The sequence below is a fragment of the Panthera leo genome, chromosome B1 (assembly GCF_018350215.1).
Source record: "Panthera leo isolate Ple1 chromosome B1, P.leo_Ple1_pat1.1, whole genome shotgun sequence".
NCBI classification, from domain to species: Eukaryota; Metazoa; Chordata; class Mammalia; order Carnivora; family Felidae; genus Panthera; species Panthera leo.
In genome coordinates, this window is record NC_056682.1 from 141,895,184 (window position 1) to 141,909,713 (window position 14,530).

General features: G+C 35.0%; 1 protein-coding gene across 1 annotated transcript in view; it reads left to right on the forward strand.

Annotated features, from left to right (window-relative positions):
• CNOT6L (CCR4-NOT transcription complex subunit 6 like) overlaps nucleotides 1-14,084 on the forward strand; it is a 115,889-nt gene extending 101,805 nt beyond the window's left edge. The window contains exons 10-12 of the mRNA XM_042936119.1: nucleotides 2,827-3,054; nucleotides 5,214-5,416; nucleotides 10,418-14,084. Coding sequence (XP_042792053.1) covers nucleotides 2,827-3,054; nucleotides 5,214-5,416; nucleotides 10,418-10,630 — 644 coding nt within the window. The 3' untranslated portion in view covers nucleotides 10,631-14,084. The remainder of the gene's footprint in view (nucleotides 1-2,826; nucleotides 3,055-5,213; nucleotides 5,417-10,417) is intronic.
• The last annotated feature ends 446 nt before the right edge of the window (nucleotides 14,085-14,530 follow it).

Sequence of the window (14,530 nt, forward strand, 5' to 3'; positions counted from 1 at the left end):
CATGTGTCTGATAAGGGGTTACTCTCCAAAATATATAAATATCTCATAAAGCTTAGTAGCAAAACAAAAAAACAAAAAACAATCAGGTTAAAATATAGGCAGAGGGTCTGAATAGACATTTTTTCAAAGGCAGAGATGGCCATCAGGCATATGAAAAGATATTCACCATCACTAATAATGAGGGAAATGGAAATCAAAACCACAATGAGATAGTTATAGTAGTTAGTGTGTCTATTATCAAAATGACAAGAAATAACAGGTCTTGTTGAGGATGTGGAGAAAAGAGAACCCTTGTGCACCATTGGTGGGAATATAAACTGGTGCAACTACTATAGAAAACAATATGGAGGTTCCACAAAAATTAAAAACAGAACTACCATATGATTCAGCAATTCCACTTCTGGATATTTATCCAAAGAAAATGAAAATACTAACTTGACAAGATATATGAACCTTCATGTGTATTGCAGCATTATTTACAATAGCCATGACATGGAAGCAACCTAAATGTCCATAAACAGATGAATGGATACAGAAAAGGTAGTATATATGCACAATGAAATACTATTCAGCTATAAAAAGAATATCTGCCATTTGTAATGATGAGTTGACCTTGAGGGCATTATTTTAAATGGAATAAGTCAGAGAAAGAAATATTGTACAGTCTCACTTATCTATGGAATTTAAAGAACAAAACAAATGAGCAGAGAAAACAAAACCAAAATGTCAATTGTACCTCAATAATTTTTTTTTTTAATTTTTAATGTTAATTCACTTTTGAGAGAGAGAGAGAGCACAAGCAGGGGAGGGGCAGAGAGAGGGAGAGAGGGAGACACAGAATGTGAAGCAGGCTCCAGGCTCTGAGCTGTCAGCACAGAGCCTGATGTGGGGCTGCAACTCATGAACCGCCCCCCCAAAATCATGACCTGAGCCAACTGACTGAGCCACCCAGGGTGCCCTCAAATTTTAAAAAATGACTCCTTCTACCACATATAACAGACACTTCAGTTACTTATTACTCAACATTGAAGATAATTATACCTTGGTGTAAGGTGAAAGGAAACTATCAAAATAGTAGACTAGAAAGTTAGGTCTTTTTCTGCAGAGTTTATAGTTTCAATAGAAAAATTTAAGAGACATTTGTATAGAATTTTTTTTCGTAGTTTCAAGTTTTTATTTAAATTCCAGTTAACATACAGTGTAATGTTAGTTTCAGGTATAGAATTAAATGGTTCAGCACTTACATATAACACCTACTTCTCATCACAATAATCGCCCTCCTTAATACCCATTGCCCATTTAACCTATCCCCCCATCTCCCTTCTAGCAATCCTCAGGTTGTTCTCTTTATTTAAGAGTCTTTTTTATGGTTTGCCCCCCCCCCCCGACCCCCGCCTGTATTCATCTCTTTGGTTTCTTAAATTTGGTGTTTGTCTTTCTCTGATTGACTTATTTCACTTAGCATAATACTCTCTAGTTCCATCCATGTCATTTCAGATGGCAAGATTTCATTCTTTTTTGATGGCTGAGTAGTGCAACTGCTGTATCATAGGGTAGTAATATAGAAATTTTAATAGAAAAATTAATTTTGCATGTTGACTAATATGACATTAGTATAAAAATGTATAAAGTAAAAAGTGAAAAGTTCCATATCTCATTCATACTCTCTTGTTAATTTCTTTACTCATTACTACATAGAGACTGTATGTGTATAGTTATATTTAAATGCATCATGTCACACAAAGTGAGCTTTGTGTTTTAAATATCTTATGGATGTCTTTATTAACTGTTGTTTATGAATGTTAACTGAGTTTAATTTTCACAATTTTTAATGTATTATCTATCTTGTCTCCCATTTCAAAAGCTAATGCTTTGACAACATTTAAAAAATTTTAGGTGGTGGGGAAGAACCTTAAAGTTTTCTGGTTGAATATCTCACTTTCCAAATGAACCTGAGTACCAAAAAAGTTATGTGACTGGCCCAACACCAAAGTAAATAGTAAAAAAAAAACCCAAGTCGAAAACCCAAGTGTCCAGATTTTGAAAGCACATTACTCTCTAAGTCTCCTTTTTAAAATTACTTTATTTGGGTGTGTGATATGAATTTGTTTTGGTAGGAAACTTCCTTCCTTACGTAATTTGTATGATTTATATATATATGTATATATATATGGTGTTACTGCCTTTTCTTATGACCTATCACTCATGTGCTCAGGGAATGCATGGTGAATGAGTACTGGGCAGTGGGAAGAATTTAAATTTAAGGTTTAGGTCATTCAAATAACTGAAAAGCTGCCTCATTAGGTAATTGTGATCTTTAAATGACAGAGATATTTAAAGTACTTCTTTACAGCAAGAACTCATCAAATGAAGTACTAGAATCAAATATTGATTATATCATGATACAATTCTTAACTTGGGCATATAGAGCAGAAGTTGGCAAACCTTTTCTGTAAAGGGCCAGATAATTAATATTTGGACTACATGTAGTCTCTGTCACAGTCTTTCCAAGAAATTTTTGTAGAAATTTTTAAAAATGTAAAACCAGGCTTAGCTCATACAGGCTGTATAAAAACAGGTGGTGGGCCAGATTTAGCCCATGGCTGCAGTTTGCCTACCCTGATCTAGAGGAGTAATTCCTATGTAGGGATTACCAGAATCTTAGCACATCAGCTTCTAAAAACTACATTTTGAGATAAAGGGGAAGATATACATTAATGGGGAAAAAAATAAGGAAGAGGCTGTGGATTTGAGGGAGAAAACCTTAAGATGCTGCTCTTTTGATACATAAAACAATCTTCTCCTTTTTCTAATGTTTAAATTTAGGTATGAAGCCTATTCATGCTGCAGACAAACAGCTGCTTATAGTGGCAAATGCCCACATGCATTGGGACCCAGAGTATTCTGATGTGAAACTTATCCAGACCATGATGTTTGTCTCAGAGGTTAAAAACATTCTGGAGAAAGCCTCTAGTAGGCCTGGCAGCCCAACTGCAGATCCTAATTCCATCCCGCTGGTGCTATGTGCAGATCTTAACTCATTGCCAGATTCAGGTATTTATAACATCATTTCCTCATTGCTTTCAGTTTTACTCTAACTTCTCTTTGGAGGACCAGCCACCTCCCAACTTTTGAGTGGAGAATTTCTCTGCTAAATTAGAGAGTGTATTAATAAGACTCCTGGGAAGATAGGGCATGGGGTTAATTGAGAGTTTAGTAAAGAAGCTATTTCTAAAGATGTGTACAGGGTTAAGGGACACAAAACCATGGGCGATGCAGTACTCTACCACTTGGGGAATTTGAGGCCCTTTACCACACCTTCACCTAAAGGTTTGGAAAGTGGTAGGAACTGCTGTCACAACTTGGAAAATGTAGTTCTAAGGAGAGGGTTATGTAGTAGGAGCAATGGCTTTAAATTATAACTGATGCTGTCAATCTCTGGCATCAACAGAAAATGAGTCAGGGGGAAATATATATCCCTACCTCACTCTACTCTCCTGCCAGTGCTGCCCATTGACCAAATGCAGCTAGAAGCTAGAGTTGGAGGGGGTTTGTAGTTGTTGCAAGTAAAAATCAGCCTCCTGGAGCACAGAGTGTAATGGGGAAGAGGCAACCAGGAAATATTTAGCAGCAGGAGCTATCTAAGTTTAGTAAGGTTGGCCACATTTTAGTGAATTCATTAAGTGATATATGAATGCTGATAATAGGTGCAGAAGACTGACCAACATTCTCCTGGGATTTGACATTACTTCTTGAGCTCCACTAAACTACTTTATGTCCTAACTAATTTTAGATCTTTGCAAAAAACTAGTTCTGCATTTTAGATATTCAAGTTCAAATGTAAAATGTTCAGTTATTACTATTTTGCTATTACTGAAGCATATTCTAAATTTTGTACATTTTCAGTAAGCTATTTTAAATTGTTTAGATAATCCCTCAATAATAAATGTGAAATAACCCAAATGTTTGCAATTGGAAATTCATAAAAGTCACAAATCTAGAAAATATTTACTTTTTTCCTTAGTAAATAAATGCTGAAATCATCCTCTTACAAATGTTTGTCTTTAGCCCCTAACCCAATTGACACCTTAACCATGCCTTCTTTTCTAAGTTCTGTTTTTTTGAGTTGAAATGCTCTCAGGTATAAGTTTCTCCCATCTCAGTTAAGCCAGTGAACTGTCATTTGAAAGCACAGCACGATGAGCTGATTCTGGAGCCAGACTGTCAGAGTTGGATTCGGTTCTGCCACTTAGAAGTGCAATCTATGACTAAGTTCTTTATTTTTAAATAAGAGGGTAATAATTTTATCCACCGCATAAAGCTGCTTGTGAGGTTTAAGTGTATAAAGCAGTGCCTGGCATGTAATAAATCCTAGATAAATGATCACTCCTTTTCACTTCTTCACAGTACTGATACTGTGTTTCATCATTTATTCATTATATGTTGTTATCATTCCTGATCACAAATAGAAAGAGATGGCTGACCGTGTTCACTGATCATCATCATTAGGGTTGTGATATATTTTTCATTTTACTTATTAAATGGAAGCAATGTATTTTTGAATGCTTCTACTCTCTTTAGCTTTTTAGACACATCTAATATTTTTGACCAAGTAGTATATCTGGAGTATATGATGTTCTTTATAGTATCAGACTGAAAGAACTCCCTGTAGCTCAAAATAAAGAATATTTCATAGCTGAAACTATAAATATTGAAATGTTGAAGATGCAAGATCTATTTTTGTTATAAATGATTTTTTATTATGTATGCTATATTTTACATACTCCGAAAGTTGATTGCATGGAACAGTTAAATACTAAAGAAGTAGTGGTTTAGGATAATATTCTAAAAGCCTTCAGAATCAAAACCTTCTTAGTGAATGCCACCTTGGGCCCAGGAATCATCTTTAGCTTGAAGTACCATTAAGAAAACTGAAGATATTTCTGGGTGACCCTGATGCTTTGCTCTGAAGTAGGCAAATACCCTTCAGTTTGATTTAACCATAAGAAATTGTTGGTGTTTGTTTATTTTATTGTTTCTTGTTTTGTTTTGTTTTGTTTTGAACTGTCACAAAAAGGCAGTTGCATATGGGTCAACCTAATAATACCACTCTGAACCTGGTACATCCACCTGACCACAAAATTTTGGTCACAAAGTCTTACATAACGTCTAAATGCTAAATGATAGTATTTCTTCCTTCTTTATTCTGGTAGGTGTTGTGGAATATTTAAGCAATGGAGGAGTAGCTGACAACCATAAAGACTTCAAGGAACTAAGGTACAATGAGTGTCTTATGAACTTCAGCTGCAATGGAAAGAATGGAAGCTCAGAAGGGAGAATCACACATGGCTTCCAACTGAAGAGCGCCTATGAAAATAACTTGATGCCTTACACCAATTACACCTTTGATTTCAAAGTGAGTGACCGCCTCTGAGCTGGTATAGAAATTATTTCAAATACAAACATAGGGCAAGGAAGGTCTATATTATTATATGCCTAATTGTATAATATTCAGGAGTTTTTATATTCTCTGTCTTGGCTAACTTTGTCCCTAAATGTAAGGAGGTTTGTTATTTTTCTTTTTTGTTATTGCTGACTTGAGAATTTTTTGAACCCTGATTTTTTCAAATTTCAAGTAATATTGATAAATAGCAAAAACTTCCAAAATGCTCACTTTGTGCCAGGCACTGTTAAAAGCACTTTGTTTAAAAAAAAATTTTTTTTATGTTTGTTTGAGAGCAGGGGAGGGCCAGAGAGAGACGGAGACACAGAATCCGAAGCATGCTCCAGGCTCTGAGCTGTCAGCACAGAGCCAGATGTGCTTGAACTCATGGACCATGAGGTCATGACCTCTGAGCTGAAGTCAGATGCTTAACCGACTGAGACACTCAGGCACCCCAAAGCACATTATATTTTTTAATATCGTTAATCTTCACCTGTCTATACCATCCTTAAATTTCAGTAAGAATCTAAATGTTAAGCATCCTGATTAGTTAAGTTCATCTTGAATGAATATATAATATTCTCTTAGAAATTTCTTAGTACATTCCTTTGATGTCTTGGTTACCTTTAAATTTTCCAAGTTTCTTTGGAAGATGAAGTTACAGAGGGTTGTACTTAGGGTCTGATATATATCCATGTAGTCAAACTATTACATTCCCAGGCAGGAGAACAAAAGAAAGATACCTTTGCAGAATAAGAAAAAAAAAAATTTAGAGGGCCCATTGTACAAGACAAATTGTTCTTTAGAAAACGATTGATTGTAGTGGTTTTCTGTAGTCAGGTTTACTTTCCCTTTGCCAATTTATCTGATCACTCTGCCTGTAGCTGTTTTATTGTTTGACTTTCTGGCATTTCAGGCCATCTATACCAAAATCTTATACTATCCTGAAAAAAATGCAGATTTTAGAAAGTCGTTTGGTGTAAGAAGCCTAGAGGGAATATAATAAAAATACCAAAGGAAATTTTCAAAATGGGCTCGTCACACCTCCAATAACTTTTTTTTTATATTTTCAGTGCTTGTTAGCCCCTTTCTAAGGAACAAATAGTAGGAAGAAGAAAGGAAATTTGTGCGCTGATGGTATTAGTCAGCTTTTGTAATCATGAAGTGGAGAAAAAATTGCTTAGAAGAAAGTGAATCTAATTTTAGTATTTTTTATGTTAGAGCAGATAATACTATCTCTAGCGATAGTTGCTTTTGTTCAAATCACTCATATGCAGTAATGTGCTGGCAGATATTTAATAACCAGATTTCTGCGAATTAGAAGCCCTAACTTGTGGTGTTTGTTGATTTCTGTGGTGTAAGTATTCCCACTATGGTAGATTTCAAGCTCCCAAATAATACAGTTGAATTCAGAGTTGAGATGAAGCAATAAGAAAGCGGGAACTAGCCTACTATAGCACACTGCTGGTCTTCCATAAGCTTAAAGGAAACCTCTAGACTTAATGATACACAGTTTGTTATAAGTTAATTGTCATCTTTTTGACTGTATTGATATATGATACATCTCTGCCAGCACAAGCCAGAAAACCTAAATTAAAGTTTCCTAAAATAAGTGTTTAATAATTCTACAACTTGTTTTGGCAAGTGTGTGGTTAAAAAGACCAAATCATTTCTAAGTCATCTAGGCTTTGATAGAAGTTATTTTTTCCTTGTCCACAAAGTGAAAATTTGGGTTATTAAACTAAGCCATCTTTCTTAATCTTCTGAATTGTTTTAAAATCCTTTGTTGATATTTCTTCAAAAGATTTTATGTTTTTAATAATTGTATCAAAAATCTTATTGGGGCACCTGGGTGGCTCAGTTGGTTAAGCGTCCAACTTCGGCTCAGGTCACGATCTCGCGGTCCATGAGTTCGAGCCCGCGTTGGGCTCTGTGCTGACTGCGCAGAGCCTAGAGCCTGTTTCAGATTCTGTGTCTCCCTCTCTCTCTGACCCTCCCCCATTCATGCTCTGTCTCTCTCTGTCTCAAAAATAAATAAACGTTAAAAAAAAATTAAAAAAAAAATCTTATTGAACCATTTGCACTGTCCAAAGACGTACAGGTAAAGAACCAAAGGTACATTACCCAGAGTGTTTGATGTTTGAATATGTAGGATAGGATGAGATGGAAGGACAGTTATAAATCTCTGAGAGACAGGCATGTATGGGAAGATAAATATTCTGGCTGGTTGGCTAGATCAATGGATGGGATGAGGGGGTGGGATAGGATGACCAGAGAACAAACTGTAAGGGCATTCCTAACAGAGAATGAAGCTTTTATCCAAGTAACAATGAATGTTTCAATTTTATACAAAGCATTTTATACCATCCCAGTATTAAAGGCAGTCAGTAAAAATAGGTAATATCAAATATAAAAATGTTATGTAATTAGTATTACATACAGATCCAAATATAATATTCTGTCATCCCATCAGTGGATTGTTGTTATTACCATTATTTTTTTACTTGGCTTAGCATTTGTTTACTTTCTTGGTCCTTGATGAGGTTAGAAATGTAGAAAAGTGATATTTAGAACTCAGATTCATTTAATCTAGAACTTACTTGGAAAAAAAAAAAGGGTGAGTAAGCAGTTACGAAAATTACTTGTAGAACAGGTGTCTTAGTGATAGCTAACAATACGCACCACAGACTGTGTGACTTAGACTGGACGTGTAAGATCAGGGTACTGGCATGGTTGGGTTCGGATGAGGGCCCTCTTCCAGGTTGCAGACAGCTGTTTTCTTATATCCTCACGTGACAGAGAGGCTGAAAGAGCTCTCTCTGGGGTCTCTTTTTATAGAGCAACTAATCCCATTCATGAGAGTACCACCTTCATGACCTAATTACCTCCCTAAAGTTTGTACCTCTTACTGCCATCACATTAGGAGTTAGGATTTTTGTGAATTTGGGGGGAACAGAAACATTCAGACCATAACACCAGATTCATTGAATTAACAGCTTAATTCAGACTTTCTACTGCTGCTGCTCTTTCCCCATCAATCTAAGGGTGTGCCCGAACCAGTTAATGAAAAGAGGAAGGACAATTTTCATATTTTGTCAAGTAGTAAGTCTGAAGTCTTTCTCTGTTACATTATGAAATTTATAATATACGATTTTCTCTTTTATAAGACAATACTTAGCATAATGCTGGCTCATAAATTATTTTCATCATTTTTACTTTTTTTCCAAATACAGTTTTATAGACTTACTATAGTTTTTCCTAATACAGACTGTTTTCCCACATTGTAGCCTTTTTTAAAAACAAGTTTGAGTCAAAAAAAGATTAAAAATCATTAGTTTAGTAACCTACTTTATAGATATAACAATGTGTAAATGTGCATACATATGTACAAATATTTGGGTGAGTTTGTAGATATGATCTTGCTAATAAGGGTTTTGATAAGAGCTTTTGCTCTGGATGTTTCAAACTAAGAAAATAGGTACAAGTGATACCTCCAATTAAATGCATCTGACTTTCTGGCGTGTTTAACATCTTTCTTGGGGCCTATGTTTGCAAAGGATTCTGCAAGTCTAGCAGCTGATGTGCATAATGACACTCTAATAAAATGATGTGGGAGGTTTATGGAACATAAGTGACAGAATATTTCATTTGTGTTTTGTTTAGTTTATAGTTGAAGGAAAGGATGGTCTCATAAATGCTAGTAAATCTACCCTGACCCTTGTTAACCTTTTTCCTAAAATGCCACTGCAAAATTAGGCATTAGCCAAAATGAAAGGATAATACCTTGTACTCACATAATTTCTTAACTATTCGACTTGGAGTGTTAATGGCAGAAAATCCTTGGATTCAAGTAGGTACCTTAATTTGTGGGAAGGTTAAGGTTTGTAAATGTTCAGCAAAGCCCTCTTCCTCAAAAGAACTATCTCCTTAATTTGGTCATGGTCATGTCAAAATCAACCTGAGGTAATTATTTCCAAATTTCATAATAAATTTTTTTCACCAAAAGTTTTTTTTTTCTTTCTTCTTTTTTTTCTTAAGTAGCCCATTTCACTGTGATAACCATTTAAAATATTGCTGGAACTCATTATGTATAGCATTTGTAAGTAGATACTTCTAGATCTGGAAATATTTCTTCATACTTGGGCTCAGGCTCTCTTGATGTGGATAGGAAGAAATTTGACTTTGCTGTCTTGTCTCCACAGCCTGGGGCAAAAAAAAGCACTTCAGTTTTAAAGCTTAATGATCAGACAAACCAAATCACCTAGTTCTCAGAGACAAAACTGATATAAATATATAGGGCCCTGCTGAATATTTTTTGCTAAGGAATCCAAAATTTACAGTATATTTATAGTTGTGAAAATGAGTATTCTAAAGAACACATTAGAAACGTTAACTGTAGGTAGTATTTTGTAAGTATGTAGCATATCTGGGAAAGCTGAACTAGAACTGGCAAATCTGAAAACATGCTTTACCATGGCTTTGTGTGTTTGGTATCTTGATGTGTAGATAATGGAAAATAATGCCAATTAACATTAAAAGAATTAATTTGAGTCCTACCTTTTCATTATGCATTTATATTAAAACAGCTTATTGTAAATGATTTAGTGTAGTTCCCATAATGTTTATACTGATGGATTTAATTTCACTAACCTAAGCAAGACATTTTTAAAGATGCCTAGACATAATTTGGTGTGTTTAGCTTCTCAGTTTGCTTACCACTTACGCACAAATGCAAGGCTTTATGACTCCAGTAGAGCCCTGTATTTCCCTATTTAGCCGTCTTTATTTCATGTCCTACCCACTGAAGATTTGAGTCTTACATGACCCCATTGTCAAGACAACAGGTACTACAAGTACAAGTTACTCAGGTATTTGGCTTTTACAAATTATGGATTGTTTTTTATATATCTTGAGTTACTCTTTTTTTTCTAAGCATATTTTTTTCTTTTTTCTCAATCCCCAATCTCTTTCCAGGGCGTGATTGACTACATTTTCTATTCCAAGACTCATATGAACGTGCTTGGTGTCCTGGGGCCTTTAGATCCTCAATGGCTGGTTGAGAACAACATCACTGGGTGTCCACACCCTCACATCCCTTCAGACCACTTCTCACTGTTAACACAACTTGAACTCCACCCTCCACTTCTGCCTCTTGTCAATGGTGTTCACTTGCCTAATCGGAGGTAGTGGAGTACTGCCCCGCAAAGACGGGGAGATCTGTTGCTATGGACCTGTACAGTTGTAAATCAAAGTATGTAGGAGTGAAGTATGGCCATCCTTAAGCTGCTTCTTCAGGTTCCTTTCATTATGTGTTTGCTCTAAGATTTTGTACATTTTTGTGCATATTGGTATCATTTGGCACTAGGGCTGGAACCAAAGTATTACTTTCCAAATTTTTAATTTAACATGTTTTTAAATTGGACCTTTTTCATATTATCTTAGAGTCAGCATTTGTAATTAATAAGTCACCAATTCAAGGCCCAACAAGTGTATTTGTTTTTCCAAAACAAATACTTTCTTTTGAATGGTTTCAAATCAACCATTTTTGTAAAAGGCAATTAAAAAGAACTATAAATATAACATTTTAAACTGAATGATGGCATGCCTTGCAGGAAAAATTTCTTGGATTTCTGTTTTCCATTATAACAAACTGGTTTTTGACTCCCCAAGTCTTTTGCACATTAACAAAGCACTTAAATTTGCTAGATCTGTACATAAACGATGATATAGCCTTTAACCATAATAAGAAAAATTGAGAAATTAAAGGTGGTTGCACAATATGCTTTCAAAATCAAGCATTTAACAGTACATGACAGTTGGGCAAGTGCTGGTTATTTTTTTGTTTTGTTTTGAAGAATCACTCTGTATTTTGTTCCTCTATTAGTTGTAACCACATTAGAAGTATTAATTTTAAGACTTTCTCTCCAGTTTATTTATTGGGGAACAGTGGGTAATTTCTACTGCCACACATCTTGAAAATAGAATTTTTTAACATTTAGGATACCCACAAAATTAGTGTCCAGTATTTTTAATTATTCCCATCCACCTTTTTCTGCCTGGTTGTGCTAAAGAAACAGATATGATCTGTACGATTTTGCAGGTATAATCAAATGTTAAACAAACAAACAAAAACCAGAACAACTGCTGAATGAAAAGACCCTGATCAAAGTTTTAAAAGGGAAAAGTGATACAAATATTTCATGTGTTTCCCAAAGTAGGGCAAGTGTCTGCTGGTTTTGGCTTTTTGAGGTGGAAAAGATTTTGGAGGGAGAGAGAACAGGGAGTAGTTGAAAACCTCAGATCATTTTTCCTGACTCTAGTTGCCAAATGGCCATTATATGCTTTTAATCTTTGTTTCTGTTGTCTGTCAGGGTTGAATTAAGAAGCTACTGGTTTATTCCCAACTGTTGATGCTCTTTAGAAACTTTGGAATCCTTTTTTTGCCCAGGAGGGGCCAGTTGAAAATCTGTGACTCAAGAGGCAGTGAACGTAATAACCGTTTTCTGGGGGAAAAAATTGGTTGGCTACTTGACGTTAATTATGGCACAGTAACAGGAAAAGGTTGTGTCTGTGTTTTTAAGTTTTTCTTTATTCTGCTTTTTTGCTGCTAAAAGAGTTTTCTGAAATTTATATTTTAAACTTTTCATGCACTTTACTGTTTCTAGTCTCAAAATGTGATATTTTTAATAAACAAGAAATTTTCCATTATGTGAATGAAATTTTAAAAGAAAATAGCCTATATTTGTGTCTCACTAATATATAAAGTACAGGTCAAATTTAAATTATTTAATTAGTTTTAAATATATACAATTTGTCTCCTCTTTCAAACCTGACATCGTAGGCTGTTTTATTAGTCTTAAATGATGCATTTCCTTTGGTCATTTTATACTAATTTCTTCCATAGTAAATTAATCAGGCTATATAATATTTCCCCTGAAGGGTAATTTTAGTGGGACGAGGGTGGTGGGATGATGTAATGTCGTATATGGGATCGCATCAGAAGGGTTCTGTAAAGCCTAAACTCCCTTTTAAAAGTGCCTAGTGATAGAGGCGTTGTTTGTCATCTTTTATAATTGGAATGTAATTGTAGTTGAGTGAAGTTTGATGTAAATAAAATATTCTTTTAAAAATGGTAAAGTACCAGAATAAACAAACAGAAACAAAGAAACAACCCTTAAGGTGACAGATTTTCCTCAATGTGCAGGTATCCCTTCTTATATACCTCAAACATTCAACATCTAGCCATGCAAATTGATTACCTGAACCATAGTACTGGAAAGTAGAATAGCATGAAAAACTTAATTTTGTGGACATTACCTTTTTTTGTAATCAGCTACTGTATGTTTTATTTTAAATCTTTTGTTTTGGGTGGATTTTCTGCTCTGGAGGTATATGCACTAACAAAACATTTTCCTCCTTTCATATACGCATGTTAATTAGCAATGTGAGCAATATTTCCTACCATACTTCACTCCCGATATTTTTTGAGATGTTTGTATAAAATGGAATTTAAAGTTCACTTATGATTGTATATGAACCACAGAGGAGCCCATTTATTAATAAAAAAAAAACTTTTTTAATAGTTAAATGTAGAGGGAAAAAATAAAAAAAAAATTGGGAAACATTGTAAACAGCTTAAGTTTATTTTGTGTATGATCGAGGCACTCTGTTGCAGGAAGGTGTGTAATTGGGTTCTCTCTGCTTCCAAATGCACTCTTTCAAACCATTCATTATCCTGTGTATTTTTAATGTGGTTTTAGTAAATGTTGGTAGTAGCTCTGTTGAAGTAGGTAATTGTGTTATGTTTTGGGTGGCACACACACTTGGGGCATGGTAACCCAAATTTCATGTGCACGGTTTCCCTTTAGCCCACTGCCCAGATTTCACACACTTTCACCCTTTGTTCCCTTTGTAAAAGGAGTGGTATCTGTTTTGAGCTGCCAATTCAGATGATCAGAAATGCTGCTCTCCTCAGTATTGTCTTGTTAAAACGCATGCCATTTGGAACTTTGGCAGTGAGAAGCCAAAAGGAAGAGGTGAATGACATAGGGTATATATTCAATGAAAGTAAAATATTTATGCTTATATACTTTCTAGTTCTCAGAATAAGTTTAATAAGCTTTATGCCATGGGGCTGCTGCATATTTTATGTGAAGTTAAGAGAAAATTTGGGCATTTTTAGGTTGTGATAATGTGTTGTGTTTTTTTTTTTTAACTGTTAAATATGATTTCTGATCTTTGTGTAAGAACTGGAGTGTTCTTTAAATTTATTGAAACAGTGTTTGAGGAAGGGAAAACTGCACTGTTTGCTATTACAACAGTCCTACAAGTGCATGTCAAGTCACCCACTCTCTCAGGCATCAGTATCCGCCTCATAGCTTTACACATTTCGATGGGGAATATTGCAGCATCCTCAGGACTGACATCTGAGAAAGGCTCAAATCCACTTACTGCTCCTTGCTTGTTGACTTTGTTTTAAAATATTGTGCCTGGTGTCAACTTTTAAGCAACAGCACTGCCTAAAAGCAAGCAGAGAACAGAATCCCAGCACCATTCTATAGGCAACTTTTTAGAATTCAGATATAGTAAATCTGTTCGAGATTTATGATGTTTTATGTAAAAAAAAATTTTGTACAACGTAGCTGAATATTTTTGTTTCATTTCTTTGATGTAAGGCGTGTGAACGTTCGTTTGAATATCACATGTTAAAGTCAGGTAATGGCACAATGGGTTCTGAGACCAGCTTCCCCCCCCCTCCCTCCCATTTGCCTTGTTCCAAGCTCTTTCTTTTCAAATTACTTTTCAATATTCATAGGCAGATACTTAATTTTACTAATAAGCATCCTGTGTGAATGTATTAAAGAAGCCACTGTGTTTTAGTGTTATAGTTTGCAGAAGTATAAAGCTTCGTTCTTCTTTGTCCCTCTTATTTGGTATGTTACAGTTATGTATTGAATCACAGAGATGGGAGAAAGTTGAAAGATATCTAAGGCTCATATCACTTGATTCTACGGTGGGTTGTATTAGAATTGAGGATGTGGCACATTAAAACTGGAACATGGGCAAACATAACTATGTTCCATTTAA